At 42.6% G+C, this 20,273-nt stretch overlaps 1 gene segment (V, D, J or C); it reads right to left on the reverse strand.

The window, feature by feature from the left end:
- Positions 1-229: 229 nt before the first annotated feature.
- LOC114492091 overlaps positions 230-20,273 on the reverse strand; it is a 49,334-nt gene continuing 29,290 nt past the window's right edge. The window contains 5 exon segments of the C gene segment in view: positions 230-1,707; positions 2,748-2,861; positions 3,213-3,278; positions 3,876-4,154; positions 7,594-7,633. Coding sequence covers positions 2,749-2,861; positions 3,213-3,278; positions 3,876-4,154; positions 7,594-7,633 — 498 coding nt within the window.

Here is a 20,273-nt window from a genome sequence, read left to right on the forward strand (position 1 = left end):
TTCTGCTCCCAGCAATACCCCTGCCTCACTGGATGATTTTGGACAAGGTATGTACCTTTTCACAGGGCATATTTTTTTCCCATTTGAAAGATGAGAATGTGATATTTTGTTCTTAGTAATTTCAGAGAAACAGTTTAATGTGACTCAAGGTAACAGATATGAATGTTTTGAAAGCAAGCATCCTTTACACATAAAAGATGAAGTTGTGTGGAATCCTTTCATGTTTTCCCCCTGAATGAACCTTATTTATTCACCTAGATTGTTTTGAAAACAAGCATTCTTTACTTAGAGTGCTAATGCCTCCTGTCTTTGTTTTGGACTGTGAGAACATGATGTGGGAGTTTGCAAGGGCAATGGCAGCAGAGTTGTTGGTGAGAGGTGCTCTTTCGCTTGTAACCTCAGAAGCCCCCACTCGACACCCACATGGGTGCTGAGGAAACCACAATGCTGGGTTGCTAGGGCTCTGCTAACTGCGTGGGTGCACCTGGAAACAGCTGTGGCCTTGCTGAGGCGGGAGTAGCAGAGCTCACGGGCCACTGTGGGGACACTGTTGTTACTTGCTGCAGCAGAAACAACAACAGCAGGAAACCCACAGGCAGGTCCCGGAGTCAGAGGCCAAAAGGCTGGGGGCTCAGGAAACTGGGGTGTGACCTAGAAGCTCAGTCAGACCAACAGTGAATTCACAGCACCCACTTCCCCTCTGCAGTAGCTGCAGTAGGTAAAGCCAGAGGTGAGGCACACATAATGCACTTGAATAAATGCAGCAGAGGCAGTATCAGAGGAAAATGGCAGAAAAACAGTGACACCAAGGGCCCAGGCAAGAGGCACTGTCCAGTGGTTTCCAACTCTCCACACAGAGATGGGCAGGCAGGAGATAGTAAAGATACTGCTTTTTACAGGGGAAATCTAGGGCTCTTATTCCTATCCTTCCCTCAAAAAAACCCTGCACAGCGAGTTTGTTGAAAAGCCAGGCTCTTGTCTTCTTCATCCTTGCACCCTCAACACAGTGCCTGCAATTTAAAGAGATTCAATTCACGTTTATTAAATCAATTAATAGAAAGATGTGCATTTTCTCTATCTTTTACTCTGAACTCTGTGAATGGCTTGGAGAGTATTTAGGTGAGATTTTAAAACCCTGTTGCCTACAGGGAGAGTGTTAGGGAATCCAATGTCATTTTGTTGGTAAAGTAGTAGAAAGAGCCGAAAGTGCTTTTGTGGATGTGATGCCTGTTTGGGACCAATCTAGTGCTGGGTTTTGAGCAGAGCCTTTCATGTTTAGGTGAAGGACACCTGCTTTCCTTCCCCCAGGGTCTGTTTCTTCTTGCAGAACAGAGCTGGGAACCTGTTGGCTCCTACTTTTTATTTCTGAAGGCCAAGTAAAAGGAACAAGACACCATTTTCAAAGAGTATCTGTTGTAGAAATAAAAAACAAGCCCTCTGTCCCTTTGTATCTCTATACTCATTTATAAAGCAGCATATAAAGCACTTAGGGCCACCAACCCCCACCCCCAGGACTTTGTCTTTCCACCAGGCTGGAGGATGAGCTGGGATTGTTGCCTTCAAAGAAAAACTTGTTTGGGTAGCAGCCATTTAAGCAAGGCTGGGATGGGTTAACTTGAATCCCCGAGAAGTCAGGAGCCATAGAGAGAGCACTTCTGTAGGCTTTTGGTTTCATTCAGGGAGTGTAGCCTTCTCCCTCCAGTCGTCCTATAAGTGAAGGAAAGTTGTAAGAGTTGATATAGAATCGTAGACTGTCAATTCTGGAAGGAATCGTAGTGGCCGTAGTCTGGGTGGGGATGGCCGGTACTTGCTGTGGCTGTACCACCACAGACATCACTAATGTCTTCTGGCACATTTCCCTTCCACACATGGCAGTAGTTCACCTGGTCACTCCCAGTGCATCAGTGTTGCCACAAGTTATGACACCCACTTGATCTCCCTGAGTCAAAAGGAGTTAATCCTTTGTTTTATAGATGAAAAAACCCAGGCCCAGAGAGGTGAAGCACCCTGGTTAAGGCAACGGAAGTGAGCTAGTGACAAAGTCAGGACTAAAACCCAGATCTTCTGACTCCTGGTGTAGTGCTCTTCTTTATACAGCCACATGGCCTGTGTCCTTGGGCCTGCTGGTAAAACAGTCACCTGTCTGGGACTGACTGGGTATGCTTGCAGGCTGGGGCAGGTTAGTCCAAAACTCCAAGTCTAGGGTTGTTCCCAGATCAGGAGTGGGGATTGAGGAGTATTTGGGCATATTGGGGAAGGAGCTTCACAGGCAAACTTAGACCCCAGTTTGAATTTCATATCTAAGTTCACCTGAAGAGGGAATGCAAGTAATGCCTGGCAAAAGATGTCTGAGCCTCGACTTTGTGTGCATCCTGAGTAGCTAATAGTCACTCTTCATGACTAATGGAGGTAGAGGCTCACCCCAATGAAAGGCTGGTCTATACGTCAGAGGCCTATGATCAAAAATTGGGAGCTAGCATCCCCTTAGTCTGGGCTAAAATGGGTTCTGCTGCCTCTGAATACGCTTTAGGTAAAGCTTTACTGATAGGTTTGCAAATAACCCGTGGCCCCTTGGAGATGGGGTGTTGTTATGCTGAGTATTGAGATAATCCTCTTCATTAATTTGAAATATGTGTCTTTGTGTTTTTCCCGTTCCAATGCTTGGTCTTTTACCATTCCTTAACTTCTTTTTTCCATGTGCAGCAACGTTTGGGTGGAAGTAGGAATATGAAATAGCTAATTCTTACCTTAAAAGAAAAACAACTTGGCAGTCAAGAGAAAATTGACAGCAACAGTCTTGATGAATAGCAATCGGAGCCCCAGGACCATAAGGGACGTCATGTTCACTTTCCTGGACAGATCTGTGGCTGAAGAAGAGGGAACATGGTGACTTCCTTGAGAGAATGGATTCCCTTCCAGGCATTGGGCCCACAGCACTGATACCAGTCTGCCTGAGTCACCATTAACCTCCTTGGTCTGTAAGCTCAGCTTGGTGTCAGACAGCCCTCGGCGCCCAAGGGCTGCTGCTCACAGCCAGCCCAGAGAGCTTTGGAAACCCACGCTTGCTGCCGAAGCTCTCCCTGGAGAGTCAGGGGGAACCAACTGGGCTCAAGTGTGGTTTTTGTTTTCTTTTGAAATCTGATGAGTTTTGGCATTATCAGACATTTGCTTTAACCCTCACTAGTGAACTTGACCCTTTGATTTCAACTAACCTTTGGGTTCATGGCAGCTCTCTGAAGTTTGCTGTATGACTTCAGGTTCTGTTGGTTTTAGGTCACCTGAAACAAACAGAAGAGGTCAGACTTACACTGGTAACCAAGGGGTTCAAAGGATTTTAGGTTTTAAAACCAGAGAAGACTGTAAGTAAGTAAACTGAGGACCAGGGATATGACTTGGTTAAAGTCATGCAGCTATTTACACAGCTAACATACTTACTGTTCTGGCTTTTGTTTATTTTATTTTTTACACATCATGAGGCCAACATCCAGGTGTGCCTCTAATTTGTAGGAAGAACTAAAATTCTTCACCTGTGAAAGGCTGGATTGCCTTTTGCTTTGGCTTTCACACAAGATTAGACTGCACCTGGATTTTCAACCCCAGAGTCTAGTAGTAGTGTAGTCATTAGTATAAATGAAACAGTTGTTGGTAAAGAAGAAACACGGGGATCAAGTAACACGAATCGTATCTTAGATTCCAGTTCAGAAATGCAGAACATTCGGTTTCCAGCCAATAACAGGCTCTCGTTGGGCTTACGTCTTGTTTCCAGCATGATGCCATATTGAGAGTCATCCGTTAAGAGTTTGCATCCCCAACTTCCCATCTCCCAACGTTTCTTCCCCACATTCCTGGCCCCAACGAGGCCAGATATGACCTACCTGGAGATTTAGTTGTCTCTTCAATCTCAGAGGAATACACAATTTCGTTGTTGTGTTCAACTGAACATTTCACTGAATTAGAATCTCCATATTGACCAAGCTTGACAGCATTGTACTTCCCACTGGGAGAGACGACGACAGCTGGGTCATATTCTATTATCTTCTTGGATGACTGGAGATTTATATTTATATTCTTGGGGTAGAAATCCTTCACCAGACAAGCAACATTTGTCCCATTTCTCATGACGAAAACGGATGGTTTGGCAATATGCTGATTTTCTGCAGATATAATCAATTTATTTAATGAGATGAGTATCTACAATGTGTTAAAGTTAAACAAGAGTGTTTGCCTCAATTTCCCTGGGGCCTAGCACTGTAACCCAGACTTTCCTGCATCCTATTAGTGACCTGGGCTTGTCTGTATCTCCATGAGGATGGCCAAGGGAGCAGAAATGAAAGGCAGTCAGTTTGCTTTTGAGTTAGGAGCTGCTAAGAAATATGGCTGGGAGTAGAGAAGGAAAATAACAACTACTAAAAGGTTTCTTGATCGTCTGACTTTTAATTATTTATGTTTTATTAATCAATCCTCTGGACAATCAAGGTCAGGATGAATGCTTGTCTGCATCGAGTGGCTTATTTTAAATGCATGGGCCCTTGGAGGGAGATCAGGGCAGGTGCTCATGCTTTGTAGTATGTCAGTTAAAGAATCAAGGGTCTGAGAAGAACTACATAACTGTTCAATCACTCTGAGGGTGGTGGTGCTGGGGTCACTTCAGGGCATCACCTTCATTTCATGGACTGGAAGGGATCCACTGAAGTTAAGTGATACATCTCTCTGACTTTAGGTGGATACTTATTCTTTTGTTAAGAGTGTACCCTTCAGTTCCTTTTGGGTCTTTAGTCAGTGAATAACAACTACCATTCCCTGGAAGTTCTTATACACATAAAACCAGTTGAAATCCATTTTTCTTGTTTTATTCCAAGTGGAATGATAGCAAGCTGGTTCCAATAATTGGGTCTCCTCCTGGTCTTCTCTCCTGTCAAGCCTCACCTTGATTTATCATATATCTGCTACTTGGTATGTGCATTTTTTTCCACTTAAAACCAAAAGTCTTGAAGTTTTTAGGGTGACAGTAATGATTCTTTCCCCTGGTGCCTTATTGAATTTCTGAATTATGATATATTTTGTGTCTATGGAGTCTTGAACTCTTAAACTATCTTCAAATAACTGCTAAAAAAGAGCCCTGAAAATGCCTGAAATCAGGAAAGACAATCAACCTGCCTGTGAATGGTGATCTGGACATATTTCCAATTATATGCTTAACCGCTTGTTTTCAATATTACTATCTTGTGTGAATACGGCCCTTAGTATTCAAAACTTAGCTGAGTTTGGCTTCTTGGTATCAACTTAAAAATATGTTGAATTCCAGTGTACTTTTATTTACTATGGCCTATAATCAAGACATAAGGTATTGCTAAACAAAAACTCTTGGTAATGAATGTGTATATGGAATGATTTTTCTGGTGCTTTATTTTGAGTCTGGATTTGGGTTTCAGCTGTGAAGCTAATGGAAGCAGAGCTGTAACCAAATCAATCAGTTATGTCTGGTGGAGATGGGGTGATTGTTTGTCGGAAGTTCCTGCTGATTACTTTGTAAATGGACCACAGCTGGTCAGGGTTTTCAGGGAGAATCAGCTGTTCAGAGAAGCCCCTCCTCATTGTCATCATAATTCTCCATTTTTTTCTCTCCTGGGAAGCTCAGCTAAAAGACTGGATTCTATTCCAGTCATTCAGGGTAGGAAACTAGTTCCTAAGAGATGTAGTTTCTTCTATATTTGGCTTTAGCCCTAGACAAGAGGGGGATTGGGGATTTTTCAAATGGCTCTTCTGGAACCTGCTTTCAACCTCTGTGAGAATGAGAACGAAGCCACTGATAACAGGCGCTGATAACCTTAGCAGCAACGGCTTGGAAACCACAAGTTCTACTCATTCACCTCCCTTCAGAACTGCGACATTTCTTGCTCACTATTCTGACTTTGGTTTGATATATATTCTGGTTGATTTTAAAGGGAATTATGAGTTATAGAGAAAAGAAACTTGCCCATTAGAAAACAAAAACAAAACAACTCTATCTCCTTGATTACTTAAGGGTATGACCCAATCCTAGCTGGATTTAGTTGGCTAATTAAGGCTTGCTTAGGATTTAAAAATCTATATTCAAAGGCAGTTGTCAATAATCACTTTGGACTGGAGAGACCTGGTTTGAATAATTTGAACAATGTTATATATCTGCCAACACAGATGTCTGAAGAAGTTCATCCACTTATTATATTGAGCTCTGAATCTGGTAGTTTGTATTTTAGATAGAGCACAGTGCATTGATTTGGTAAAACAGTTTTCTCATACTCTCTTTCTCAGTGTATATATGTTCAAAACAATTGTTTGAAAAAAAGAAGTGTTTTATCCAATCCATTCTCAGATATCATGGTAACCAAAGAAAAGGCTATATGATTGAATTGAGCTTTTTTTTATTATTTTTTTTAAAGATTTTATTTATTTTATTTTTAGAGAGGGAAGGGAGAGAGATAGAGAGAGACACACAGAAACTTCAATGTGCGGTTACTGGGGGTTATGGCCTGCAACCCAGGCATGTACCCTGGCTGGGAACCTGGGATACTTTGGTTTCCAGCCCGTGCTCAATCCACTGAGCTACGCCAGCCAGGGCCGAATTGAGCTTTTAAAAAAATGAAATATATTTAATAGAGTTGCCACATGTAACCTAGTCTATTTTTATACAGCACTTAAACCACAATTTGAAATTGTATAAAATTTACCCTATTGTAGTCCAAAATTTAAATGAAAGACAATTAATTATTTGTCTTTTGAGAATTTCCAGTCTTTTTGGTCTACAAATATAATTACATCTCAACATGTGTAGCAAAGTGTTATGTGTTTGGATAATTGTTATTTTATTTTCAGACTTTCTTTCTTTATGAATACTAATCCAATGCTAAGGTTATGTTGCTGGTAAACAATACAAAAATAAGTGTCTATCTTTCCTGAATAGTTTTCTTGAACATGTAAACTTAGAAATCATCTAGGGTTTAGATTGGCATAGTCTTACTGGCTCCCTAATAATGGCAACATCTATAACAAATGTGCCTGCTGGCAATATCTATAACAAATGTCCCAAGGCTCTCTACCAACATGAGAAGTAACTTGAACACTGAAATGTCAGTTTGCTCTACCTCCTTACTCCCACCAGGTTAAACACCTCTCTCCTAAACCTTTCAAGCTCTTGGACACTTGTTTTGAGGTTGTAATAAGACAGGCTCACTAGTCAGCTTACCCAAGGGATATATAAGGATAAAGCAACTTCCTGGAGAATTTGGGCCCAAGTGTATCTGCCACTGCCCCTCCTACACTCATATGCTCCAACTTATGCTCCAGACTTATTAGTATAAGTTTTTCTAGATTTCTCTTTGCTTTCTGGGATGCCCCAAAGATTTCAGAAATAAGTGGGAACTACAGTTTTAACATATGTTTTTTAAAAATAAAAATAGTTACAGAGCTACTTCAGCGACTCAGCCTAATGCCTCCACTCTGGTCCACTCCACATCTCCTAGGTATAATTTCTCAAGTAATGCAAACTGGTTGTCAGCCCCACTCCCGAGACTCAATTAACCCTTAGAAATATATAGGAAAAAATCAACTCACTGGGCTCCACGAAGAGTTTGGTGCCAGCTCCAAAAAACATCTGTCGGGTGTACCAGGAGCACATTGCGATGCTGCCTCACAGGTAACAGCCTGGGGCAGGCCCTGGGGCCTGGGCTAGAACATCTGTGTCCTGCCTCCCCAGTCTGGATCCCAGCCAAGAGACCCCACAGCTCAGAGAACTACAAAGCTGCCCTTGATGAGCTCAGGGGGCCCAGTACACAGAGTCTCAGTTCTCTTTGAAGCTAACAATAGTTAAACTGTTGGACAAGGATGTGAGCATGAAATCCCCAACTGAGAAATACTGGGACAGGAGAGTGCTGAGACAGAGCATCATGAGAAGAGGGTGACAGGTGACTGACAGCTACCTTCAAGATGGAAAATTTAACTCCTGGTTTATTGGGAGACCTCTCTAAAAAGAACACAATAGCTTGGCAGTAGAGATGGGGCACCGAATGTTGACATTTCTTATAATGAATGTTAGGATGAGGAGAGTTTAGACACAGGTCTTGTTCTCATATTCTGGCTCCCTTCTCTTGTGTCACAAATACTGCTTTCTGATTAGAAACCTAATTTCTCCCCCATCACTCAGGCTGAGTCTCACAATAATAACAAATCTGCTTTCTAATTCCCTGAGCCCAGGGAAAGGTTTTCGAAGGAACTGATGGTTGAACAAGAAATTGGCAGTTGCCAGGGGAGTCCAGTGGTGTTGTGTGTTATGAATGCAGGTCAGAGGAGCCTGTGCTTGCTTTGGATTGCTTATTTTTGTTTTATAATTTCTCCTGGCTCTGGGTACAGATACAAGCTTCAGAAGGATGTAGTAATCATGTGAAGATGAACTTAAAGACTCGATGGATTTCTCTGTCTCATCACCAAAAATTAAGAGTCTAGAGCTAGAGCCAAAGTGAATGACAGTTGTATAGGGCCATTATTTGCTGTCAAACTTTAAGGATTGGGGGCTTGATTTGCAACTCTCACTCCCTCTACCTGAGCTTCACACCATCATATTACACTCCATCACTGCTGGCAGGGAAAACCAGAGAACTAAATGGAGTATCATTGGAGAGCATGGCCAGTGTCCCCGCAGAGGGGCTAAACCTTAATCTCATCTCTTTTCCTTCTTCCCTAAGGCTCCCAAAGGCATGGCCTCGGAGATTTCATGCTAACACTGCAGGTAATTATGAATTTCAAGCAGAAATGATTCAAAGGGAAAATTAAACATAATACTTTTTGCTTAGATGCAATTTGTCCAACATCAATGAGGCTGCAGTCAGCTACAACGTAATTCTCTTTCTGTCCTTTTCGTAGCTCTAGTTTCTCTCCCCTCAAAGATAAGAAAACTCACCAAACCCCACTATTTCCCTGGAAGCAGTAGGCAATCCAGAACCCCTGTAAGTTTATATCATCCTCTGAGGGGCACAGACCCTGTTGATACTACCATTTGCTTTCAGGACTGTCAGCCTCACCACATTCTTTATTTTCTCTGAAATTAAAAAAAAATCAGAATCTAACCATGTAAGGGATTACTCATTGGACTTGGCATGCTGTGAAACTTTTGAAAGGCTGTCTTCTGGGCTGGTCCCAGTGACAGGCTATTGGTAGCTGCCCCAACTACCTGAATACGGCCTCTGGATTTCTAAACCCTGGAACAGAGTACTAGTGGGCAATGTGTCCAGGAGAACACCATTATCTCTCTGTTGTCTTGAAGTGGTCGCTGGCTTTCTATACTGGGTGCAGGCTCCTGAACCCTGTGCAGAGTGCTCAGATCCAGGGCTAACAGGGGAGGTGAGCACGTAACAGCTCTCGGCAGACCCAGGCTAACCTAGTATGCGACTTTGTAGATCATTTAGTTTGAGCCAGGCATGTTGACTTAATGAAAATTCTCAGCAAAAAGAGACAAGGGCAAGGTTGGCTTTGTCATTTGAGGGAGAGAAAATGCTCCTGATCTAACTCCTTTAACAATATGTTTCTAACTCTCCTCCTTATGCCACGGCCATGACTCTTTCCTCATCAATGGTGGAGAGACTCCTCATCTACGGCCTGCCTTTTTCCTGATCCCAGTCCCTGATCAGGGGGCCAGACCAAGGGCTTTGGCTAGGTAGTTGTAGAAGGCTATGAAATAATCTGTAGAACACAGTTTCTAGCACACATAGAATATTTTCTTGAGAGAAATCTAATGAATTTGTCCTCAAACTTTACCCCAGCTCTTCGCAGCAACAGCAACAAGCCTCAGTGGATTTCCAATTTAGAACCTCCTGACATCCCAAGCAGCACCATTCATTTAGGAACATGCCACAACTCCAAGGATATGCAGACTGAAGTAAAATGTGTAACTTACTTGCTTCCACGATGAGTCGAGTTCCTGTTCCAAAGATGAGTTTATCTGAGAGCACCACTTCAGGCATCATGACAAAAACCTTGCCCCCTGTCTAGTCCATCTGCTTGGAAGGAGGTGGGTGGAGCAGAACAAGTGTAGCTGGATACAGAGCACTTTGCAAGGGTTTATGAGATCTAAGCATGACATTTTGGCAGCTTGTTTGATGTGTGCTTTCTTCTGAGTGCTAATATTTAGGGAAGTCCCTAAGTTTTCTGCTGTTATCTATCTCCTTTTACTTTCAGGTCTTGCTTCAGGACCATATTTTCACAGGGAGAAAGGAATTATTTTGGTTTTGATGAGAATTGCCAAATGTCTATTGTCAGGTGAAACATAACTTTATGACTTAAGTTAATCGCAAAAATCTATGTCTCAGTTAGAGGTGGAAGGGCATGCTGGTTGGAGCAAAAGCCATTGATGCAAAAAACTTGGAGTCTGTCCAAAGGATCATAATAATCACAGATGACTATCATTCTGTAAGTACTTTACTACTTATAAGCAGCTTGTGTTTATACTACCTCAACAAACATTATTGTTATAAACTGCATGAGGTGATATATTAGATCTATCTTGCAGATGAAGTCACTGAAGCTAAGAGTGGTTAAGATATTGAGTGGCTGAGCTGGGCCTCACTCTCAGGTCTCCAGAGTTCAGTTTCCATTCACTGAAACAAAGTCACAGATAATAGGACTGAAAGGTATCCCAGAGATCATTTGTCAAAACCCCTGTGGTCACACAAGGGCTAATGAATGGATGCATAGGGAGCGTTTTGACTCTTTTTCCAGTGCCTTAACAAATTAAATCACAGAATTTCTACTGGGTTATAAGACTTTTACACCATTGGATTTCCTTGATTTTCTTCTAAATTGCCCCTAAGAAAGGTCTGGATGATAATCAGGATCATAGTGTGCTAAAGCTGGAAGACACCTTGGAAAGCATTTGGTCCAGCTAGAGGGGAAACTAGAGTTCAGTGAAGTTAAGTCACAGAGCCTGTCAGCCAAAGAGAAGGATTAGCACTTGGTCCTAGAAAACTTGGTCTAAGATGCTCAATATTATGCCTCACATTTATTAGATGTCATGTAGTGTAGGTGTCTGGTTATGGCCCAGATCTGTAGATGGTGATGGCTCAGGTATTAAGTAAGCTGGCTCTGTGAAGTTGGTTAAGTAGAGGGAAGACAAAGACTCTTCAGGGAGGATGATGGATCAGGAAGATCCACGGTGGCACATGCCACATCCTGGATTTTATCAGAAACCCAGTCCCTGCTCCTCAAATGGTCCCTTGCTTGATGACACGCTGGAAGGATTTTTTTGCAGCATCCTTAAAAGTATTTCTCAACTGATGACTTGGGAAAATTTCTAACAAAGATAATTGCTAAATATAGTGGTCATAATAAGGAAAAACAAGTGACTTACGTGGTTCTACCTCCAGATAGGTTCCATTGCCAAAGATCAGGTATCACAGTGGATAAACCTAGTTTAAAAACTGCCTTACTTTCCCTTTATGACAACCCTGGCCCCAGTTGCCAAGTCACGTGGTAGACATGGATGGGATTTTCTGTCTCGTCTGACCTAACCTCTTTTCTCCTAAGTCTTGGGGGCTGTCTTTCAGGACAAAACAGGAGGAAACTACTGTGTCAAACAGAAATCTAAGCTTTTGCCATGTTACAATGCAGATTGGTGCTTGGAATGAGAGAGACTGGAGTGTTTTAGTGTGACCAGAGAAAAGAAAGGTGGCACATTGGTCATAGAGTTGTGCTTCTCAGTCTTTGGGCTACACTTCGGTGGGGCAGAGGTCTAGTGACTTATGTGCCCCATTCACTCCTACCTTTGAGGGGAATAGAATTTCATATTCAGCTAGAGCTTTGCATCGCTGCCAAGTATTGTGCAGCAGCCAGACTTCTTAGTATGAAATAGAATTAGAGTCTTCAGTACATTTTAATAATATATTCACAAATATCAAATTGTAACAAGCTTTAACAACATACACTTAAAAGTGGCAGTTAAATTAACCTCTGTCATATGTAAAAATTATAGTCTATGAGATTGCCTGTATGTCACTCATAACAACCAGAAAAAGAACAAGCATTTTCAGATCAGTTTACAGCCTGTAAAGGACTGCAGATCATACTTGGAATATCACTGCCATGGAGAGTGGTTTTCAGTTGTGGTGAAAAAGAAAGGTGTCAGAAAACCTGAAACCTGGTTCGACTCTGTCCCTTACTAAGTGTATAATGTGGCCACATTACTTAAGTTCACTGAGTTTTATTTGCCTCCTTTATAAAATGAGGGTAATATCTTCTGTATTGGGAGGTTGTAAGATTAAATGAAAGCATTCTCTGAACTATTATAGAAAGCTTAGGTGTAATTATTAGAATGTTTATTAGGGTTAGACAATAGGGAAAGTAAGTTTTACTTGAGGGATGTAATTTCACTTAGCGCAGAACTCCCCAGAGGCAGGATGGTCGGGCGAGGTTGCTGAGGGAGAAGGGAAGCCTGTGTCTTTGGTGTTTGACATGAGAGTGTTCGTTTCTTAGAGCTGTGGGTGAGGCCTGGAATCCAGGTTTCTGTTTTCCTTGGTCTTTTTCTAGGTCAGGTGGAACCTCTATTCCATTCTCTAACCTTCCCTCTTGAATCCAAAAGCTGAAGTCCTTACAGCAGTCTACAAGCCACCCCTACCCCACTCCCATTACCAACCTGACCTCCTTTTTAAATCTCCTCCTCATCACTCACTGTCCTCCAGCCACATGGGCCTCCTTAGTATCCTTCACACACCCCAGGCCGCACATGTGTTCCCTCTGCCTGGAGTTGTTCTTCTCCTAGATACCTGCATGGCTCACTCTGTCACCCACTCAGGTCTCTGCTCAAATGTCCTTTACAAAGAGGCCTTTTGTGACTCCCTTGTTAGAAATCACACACTACTCCTTCTCACACTTTATTCCTCTTCTCTGCTTTAGTTTCCTTCCCAGGTCTTATTACCACTGAAAATACTATATGTTTTATTCACTTATTTAGTTTATCATCTGCCTTTTTCCATTAGAATAAAAGCTCCAGTCAGGCATGAATTTCTGTCTGTTTTGTTCCTGCTGATTCCCCATGGCACCTAGGAGAGTGCCTGGCATATACTGACAATCACTTGTCACAGCTTGTAGAGCTGGGACTCAGGCAGGGCTCCACAGGTTCCCAGCTTGCTTTCATTTCTGTTTCCTTTTGCCTTATTTCACGACTGACTTGTCTTCTCATTCATTTGTTCACACATACATTTGTTCATTCATTTGTTCGTTCATTCATTCATTCATTCAACAAACATTCATTAAGTGCCCTCAGTGTATTAGTGGACACAATAAGGAACAACTCAGAGTTTTGTTCTCATAGAACAAGGAAAACAGATGGTAAATGATCATACAAAGTTCAGGTAGAGATGAGCACTATAAAGTATAGCAGGGTAAGGGGTTGCAGAATGACAGGGGATGGTTGAGAAAGGACTCACTAGAAGTGACATTTGAGGCATGACCTGGAGAAGGAGAGGGAGAAAGTGATGTGAATCTCGGGGAGAAAATGTCTCCCTGAGGTATAGGGATGCACAGGTCACAGGCTCCTTTCTGGGAGATACCCATTGTGTGTGAGAGGGAATGCCAAAGATGGGAATGGGAATTTTAGAAACACATTAATAAGCCAAGGACCTTGTGGGACTGCTCTTTCTTGGAGTGATACTCTAATCATCATCTGGAGCTTTCTGAGTTTAGAACCCTGGAGCTTTCTGAGTTTAGAACCCTTGAGCACCAGGGGTGTAATGGGAAGGATGAGCCTTGCTTGGAGAATGCCTCTTTTGCTAACTGGTTTTGGTCTGGGGGTAGGAGCCTGTCCTTAGTGAAGGATGGGGTTGGGGATGGTGGCTGGAAGGGAAACAGCCTAACTGCTGCTTCAGTCCCTGGAGACAGCTTGGAAAGGAGCTCATTAGAGGCCTGTGGGGGAGGCTGGGCCAGGCAGGAAAAACCTGTCAGTGCCCCAAGGCCCTGCAACCCTGATAAAGAGCAGAGTTCTTCTGTGCACAGACTGAAGAATGGAAAACACTGAGCTGGTGCATCCTATCATCCTTTGAAAAGGTGAAGGGCATCCAGAGGGAGCTGGATTCAGAATATCTCTGAATGGAATCAGACGGATGATACAATTTTTGACTTTGCTAAAAGCTGTGTGATATTGGGGGACCCCTTTCTGATCAGTAAAAGTGCAGACGATAGTACCTAACTCTGCATGATTGTTTTGAGAACTGCATAAAACACCATGCATTCGCAAAGTGCTTTGTCCAGTGGCTGGAGGTGTAGTAGGCACTAAAAAGTGGTAGTTGATATAATAATAATAACATACAATTGTCCATATTATGTTAAGACCATCTAATGGCCCACTTTCATTGAGATGTTCCCGATGACTATAGCCCTTTTCTTACGCTCCTGTCATTGTCATTTTATTTGTGCTACCTTATTCCATGCTGTTTTGTCCTGTTCTTTTGTTCTATTTTATGAAGTTAAGTGGTATCCTCAGGTTTTCTCTACCCAGAGGGCTAAAAGGTGTGGTGGATTTGGAGCTGTGAGTTTGTGTAAACCTGTTCTGTTAGTTTTGTGCAGCCTGCAGGTAAGAACTTGAAAGAAGCATCAAACGGAAGTAGGCTTTTGAGAAGAAAAGAAGACACTAAAGAAATATATTCCGGATCCTGACCTCTCTGGATGCCCCTCATCTTTTCATTTCCAAGAATGATGGGAGGCACCAGTTAGTGTTTCCATACTTTAATTAATCACATCTCCTGTTTTTTTTTTTGTCACATGGATCTGTCATATAATTTGTTTAATAGTTTTCTTTGAATTTACTCACTTTTTAACATCAAATATAACTGAAAGGAAACTTTAAATCCAGTGGGTTTGACAACCTAATTGTACTACTTTGATATCCATTAAAAGACAGCACAATTAAAATGAAAAGAAAGTCTATGTACCATCTAAAACCATGTTTCACCAGATCAAGTAAGGAAAGCACCAGGTTAAGTAAACCAGTAAGCAGAAGAACTTAAATTCATTTGGAAGAACTTGGTGAACAAAGGGAGGTTAGGGAAATCAGTCATCCACCTTGTTGGGAATGTGGATTAAACTATTTTAGTGAGAAAATTTAAAGCCAATGAGGCCTAAAGGCAAGGGACTGAATTAGTAGAATTTTTAAAATTTTATATGATTTTATTTAACACCTGAATTTCTCTGCTCTAGTTCTGCTAGCAAAGCTTGGATTTCTATCCTTTTTGGGATACAAAGCCCTTGCCCCATTTCTCCTCATTGAGTGTGAGGGCCAGGAAGGCCTTGCCTGCACCCTTTTTCCCTTCCCTCGCCCTCAGTTCTGTGCCTTCTTGACAGCATTCACCCAGGACTGTCCTGTCCCAGGGTCTTCTCTGCGAGGAGCCCACCTCATGATACCCTTCCACCCCACCTCTCTAGAACCTTCCCTCACCTTGGAAAACCTAAACTGAATGCCAAGTATCAGGCCAGGACATGCTGTTACTTTTCCAGTAGCCAGCTTAGAAGAGTTGGGACCGCTGACACCATTGCTAGACTTCCACAGCATCTTTGAAATGGGGTTTTGTATTTGTTTATTACATTTTCTAGATTAATATGAATGTTCACTATCTAACTGGGAGCTGCTGCCAAATGGAGACTGCTGTCTTTTTTTGGGCAAGAATAATTAAATTTAAATGTCACTTAAATGACACAAAAAGATGCCTTCTGTGTTGAGTACAATCCTTTGAAAAGTTTAGCACTGATTGCTTTATAACAGTGAACTAGTGAGTGGTACCATATACTCGTAGTGAGGAAGATGAACGTCATGAGCCCTCAGGGAACTACTCCTGGCTGAGTCCTATAAACTCCAAAGTATTTCTTAGTCGGAAACATTACACAGTCACTTTATTCTGCTTGAAATCTAGTCTCACAGGGAGCCAGAATATTCCAGCTTCCTCACTTGCAACTTAGCTTCCAGTCGCAGCCCTAACAGTTGGAAATGGATGTCTGGCACTGGTTCCCTTTTTTCCAAAGAGAAAAGTGGCAACACCAGTGATCACTTACCCCGGCCTTATTCTCTGTGCCCAAGAGGCTGACTCATGTCTGAGCTCTCCCAAGAGCATGTGTTTGGCCTGAGGAAGGTCAGAATTATTTATATCCAGAACCACATTGATAGATCCCCAAACTCAGATCAACCTTGTTTCTAATCAGTTCTGACTCGACCTGGAGACTTGAAACAATGACTGTGTGGTCTCTGCAGCCTGAACGGAATTCCCTGAATTGAGCAGAATTTTCTGTTTCCCCTGAGCTGTGCAGGGGTCTTTCACAGCTCCAGAGTCAATTAAAAAATTAGAAAACCCCCTCTCAATTCCTATGCAGGGGACTAACCATCTTCCCTAAATTTCTCCTTGACCCTATATTGGTGCTATCACTACCCATTTCACATTTCCCAATATTTCTGCCTTCTTAGAGGGAGGATGCCTTAACCTCAAACAGACAAATGCATCACTTACTTGGTTCCACAGTTACACGGATTCCTTTTCCAAAGTTGAGTTTGGAGAACTCATAGTACTCGAGAGTGTTCCAAAAACCTTGACAGTGCCCCACATTTCTTCTTCCCAATTAATTTTAGGAATGGAGGGCTTTTAGGGTTTGACTCTTAGAAAAATGGCACTTGTCACTTATCCAACTGGTTCCTGATGATTTAGTCAATTGCAAGTAGGCGTGGGTGTGCTCTGGGGAGGTTTTTGTCTGAGGAGTAGGTAGGCACACACGTCCCTATAGGGACATTTCCAGGACAGGGCCTGGAGTTCTCTGAATTGTTGCCGCCTATGGTTTTGGATTGTTTTCACTTCCTAGACCCACACCTGACTCTCAGTCTTGGAAAACTGACATTGCCAAGCAGATGAGTCTTGGATCCACGACTATGGCAGAGTCAAGGCCTCAACAGTCACCCGTGCTGCTTAAAGGGCAGATAACAGGTGGCATCACCAGAGGTGATGACGTGGTGTGCCCATGACTTACTGTTCAGTCAGTGTTAGAATGAGCAGCTATAGCTGGTGATTGCCCAGAAACAAATCAATCTCTGTTGAAACTTACCTTCCCAAACTGCAAAGCAAAGCACTTACCCAAATCTCTCTAGGGATTTGGATTCAGAAATTCCATACGAGATGGCTTATGTAATCTTCTTTTGTAATAGAATCAACACAAAACCAAGACAAGGACATTTTTTAAAGAAATACCTTTTTGTATTTCTCAGTCATGGCTGTAATACCACATTGAAAAACCAGTTTCACCTCAATGAGAACAGCAGTGAGGGGCCAGCAGCTGGGCATCACTTCTCTTGGCCTGGTCAACTTCCTGCTGTCCCTTCTGAGTCCCTGAGTAAGAAGGGATAGCTACCTGTTGTGTCCATCATCCTGGGGCAGGGTAGCCAGGCTGAGGATTTCCCAGGGAAGCGCTACCTTTGCCCCTGCAGTTTTTGTACAGGTCTCTGCGGGCTTTGTAGCACTGTGCGAATCCCACCGATCACAATGTTACAGGGCTTTACAAAAACCTCCGTGGGTTTTACCCTTTGTGAACTCTGAGAACCTCTGGGGCCGGATGTTTTCTCCAAATCAAGCTCCAGCAAGATCAAAGGGTTTGGCAGTTGGGTTAGGGCAGGCTCACCCAGGTGCTTCTGTCTGAGGCTCTTCTGCCTCACTGGCTAAACCTGCCCTGGAGTTTGCAACTAGAATGGACTTTCAGAAACTATCATGTCCACTCCATCTGGGTTTCCTGGCCAGTCTTCTCTCAAATGGTTTCCCACAGAAGAATTTGTATAAGCTATTAGAATGTCTCAAGTGGATTCTCCATGCTGCAGGTTGGGCAGAAAATGTTTGTGATCAATGTGATTTCTCCTGTCACCTGCTAAGCTTCTGAATTACCTTTGCCTGCCCCTGCTTTACACTGGAATAGTGTTAAAACACTTTACAAAGGCCTTTCACATAAATTTAAAAATTTATCCTCTCCATTGACTCCCTGTTGCTAAATTCAGGGCCAGCAGCCCATATGGTTCTTTGTGTGATTTAGAAAAGGCAACCCTGCAGGGCGCGTGGAGAGGCAGCAGCTTGGGTTCAAGCTTGGGAAACAGATGGCACCTTTGTGTGCTGTACAAAAGGTTTCCCTTTCTGCAGCTGATGCAGCTCAACAACCAGGGCCTTTAGCCTCACTTGTCCCTTGGCCGAGCGCCCTTGTGCAAGGCACAACTATGCAAGTAGATGCAGTGACTGTCCAAATTCAATCGATGCTTTTTTATTTATATTCTTGTCTGACCTCTGATTTTTGACACAGTTTCTCCCTGTTTGATACTGTCCTCTGGATCAAGACACTGTCTTGGTTCACCTTTGATCTCTGGGTCTCTCACTATGAAAATAAACTGATACTAGGCTTATCAAAAGTGGTCTTATTAAATGTGAACCATTAAAAAAGAGTGTGAACTTTGTTGTTATTAAAAAGGGAGAAGGATTGAAAAAAGTCTTCAGACTTTCCCTTGAAGATCTTATGCACATCCATCGCTTAATTTAAGTGTCACAATTTTACTCAGAATCTTTGTGACAACTTTCTCCTGCTCTACATATAACTACATGCCTGCCTCATAAACTCCAAACAACTCCCATCTCCACATACAGAGCCTAACACTCTCCTGATTAAAAAAACCCAAAACAAATAGGAAAAGAAGAAATGAAGAAATGCTACGGCCTCAGTAACAGTGTAATAGGGGATGGCTTAAGGCAGAAAGCTGGAAAATGTGAATCTCATGAGGAGGGCCAGATGAGAATAAAGAATTGTAATTTGGACTCTTGAGTATAGCTGTTCTTAGGTGCTAGTCTTTGAACTGACAAGAATTCGGTGGTCACAGTGCTGAGTAATAGATTAAGTGCCTCATTAATCCCCTTGAGACTCATGGACCTTCTCCTAGTACTGTTGTGCAGACTTTCCCAAGCAGGCACCAGAAACTGGTTTGAATAGAACTATTTATAGGAAACAAGAAGCTGGGACTGAAAAGGCAATTAAAATCTTGAGTTCTTGAGTTATACCAAAAGTTAAACCATGTAACCCTGTGGGTCTGAGACAGTGAATTTTACAATCCTGTGGCTGTGGCAGAGAGTTTTGGGGTGGTAAGTCCTGATGAGAATGCAGTGGCTGTGGTTCCCACCTTTTCACTCTCTGTTACAGAAGTGTACGTCCATGTACCTTACCACATAACTCTGCAGGGCCTCCTAGGTCGGCTCCATTGACTTTGGGGCTGGCCATGCTTTGATCCACAGAATATAAGTAGAAGTAATAGCATGACAGTTTCAAACTAAGGCTCCAAGAAACTTCATATCATGGACTTCCAACAGCACTCTTGAAACTCTTCCTTCTGAGATGACAGAGTATGTTCCAGAGACTCGCTGCTGCTTCAGCTGTTCTGAGAATGAAGACATGTGGAGAACACCAGACTCTAACCCACACCTTGAAGCCAAGTCTGGCTGTCCTGAGCAATATATGCTTGTTGTTCTAAGCAAATGACATTTTGGGATCATTTGTTATAGTGGAAAATGATGTGGAACATGGGTTTTCCAGGCCTATAATCTTTTTTTTTTGTTTAAAGATTATTTATTTATTTATTTTTAGAGAGGGAAGGGAGGAAGAGAGAGAGAGAGAAACATCAATGTGCAGTTGCTGGAGGTTATGGTCTGCAACCCAGGCATGTACCCTGGCTGGGAATTGAACCTGTGACACTTTGGTTTGCAGCCCGCACTCAATCCCAGGCCTGTAATCTTGTACTTCTATAGTTGTTCTCTTAAACTCAGCTGCATTGAACTACTGGCTTCCTTAAAGCTCCATGTTCTTTCATAACTCTTTGCCTTTACCACCTGATTGCTTTTATCATACATGCTTTGTCCTTCTTTTATTTCCAAATTTGTTCCCTAGCCCATCTGCTTAGATCTTACTCATTTTCTGGTCTTAGCTTAGCTACTTCCCTAGGAAGGCCTTCTTGAAGACTCTGACTGGATTCGGTTAGGTGCCCACCCCTCCCCTGAATTCCATGACATTCAGTGCTTATCTCCATCACTGCACTCAAACCCCTTTTCTCTTCTTCATTGGGTATAGACCCTTGAGGTAAGGGGTTTTCTTGTTCATTTCTGTATGCCTTGTGCCAGCACAATGCCTGACTTGGTGAATGCTCAGAAAGTGTCTTCTAAATCCATTTTAAGGATGAAATATCTTATGTTCAGGGAGGATAA

This window comes from Phyllostomus discolor, chromosome 1 (assembly GCF_004126475.2).
Source record: "Phyllostomus discolor isolate MPI-MPIP mPhyDis1 chromosome 1, mPhyDis1.pri.v3, whole genome shotgun sequence".
NCBI lineage: Eukaryota > Metazoa > Chordata > Mammalia > Chiroptera > Phyllostomidae > Phyllostomus > Phyllostomus discolor.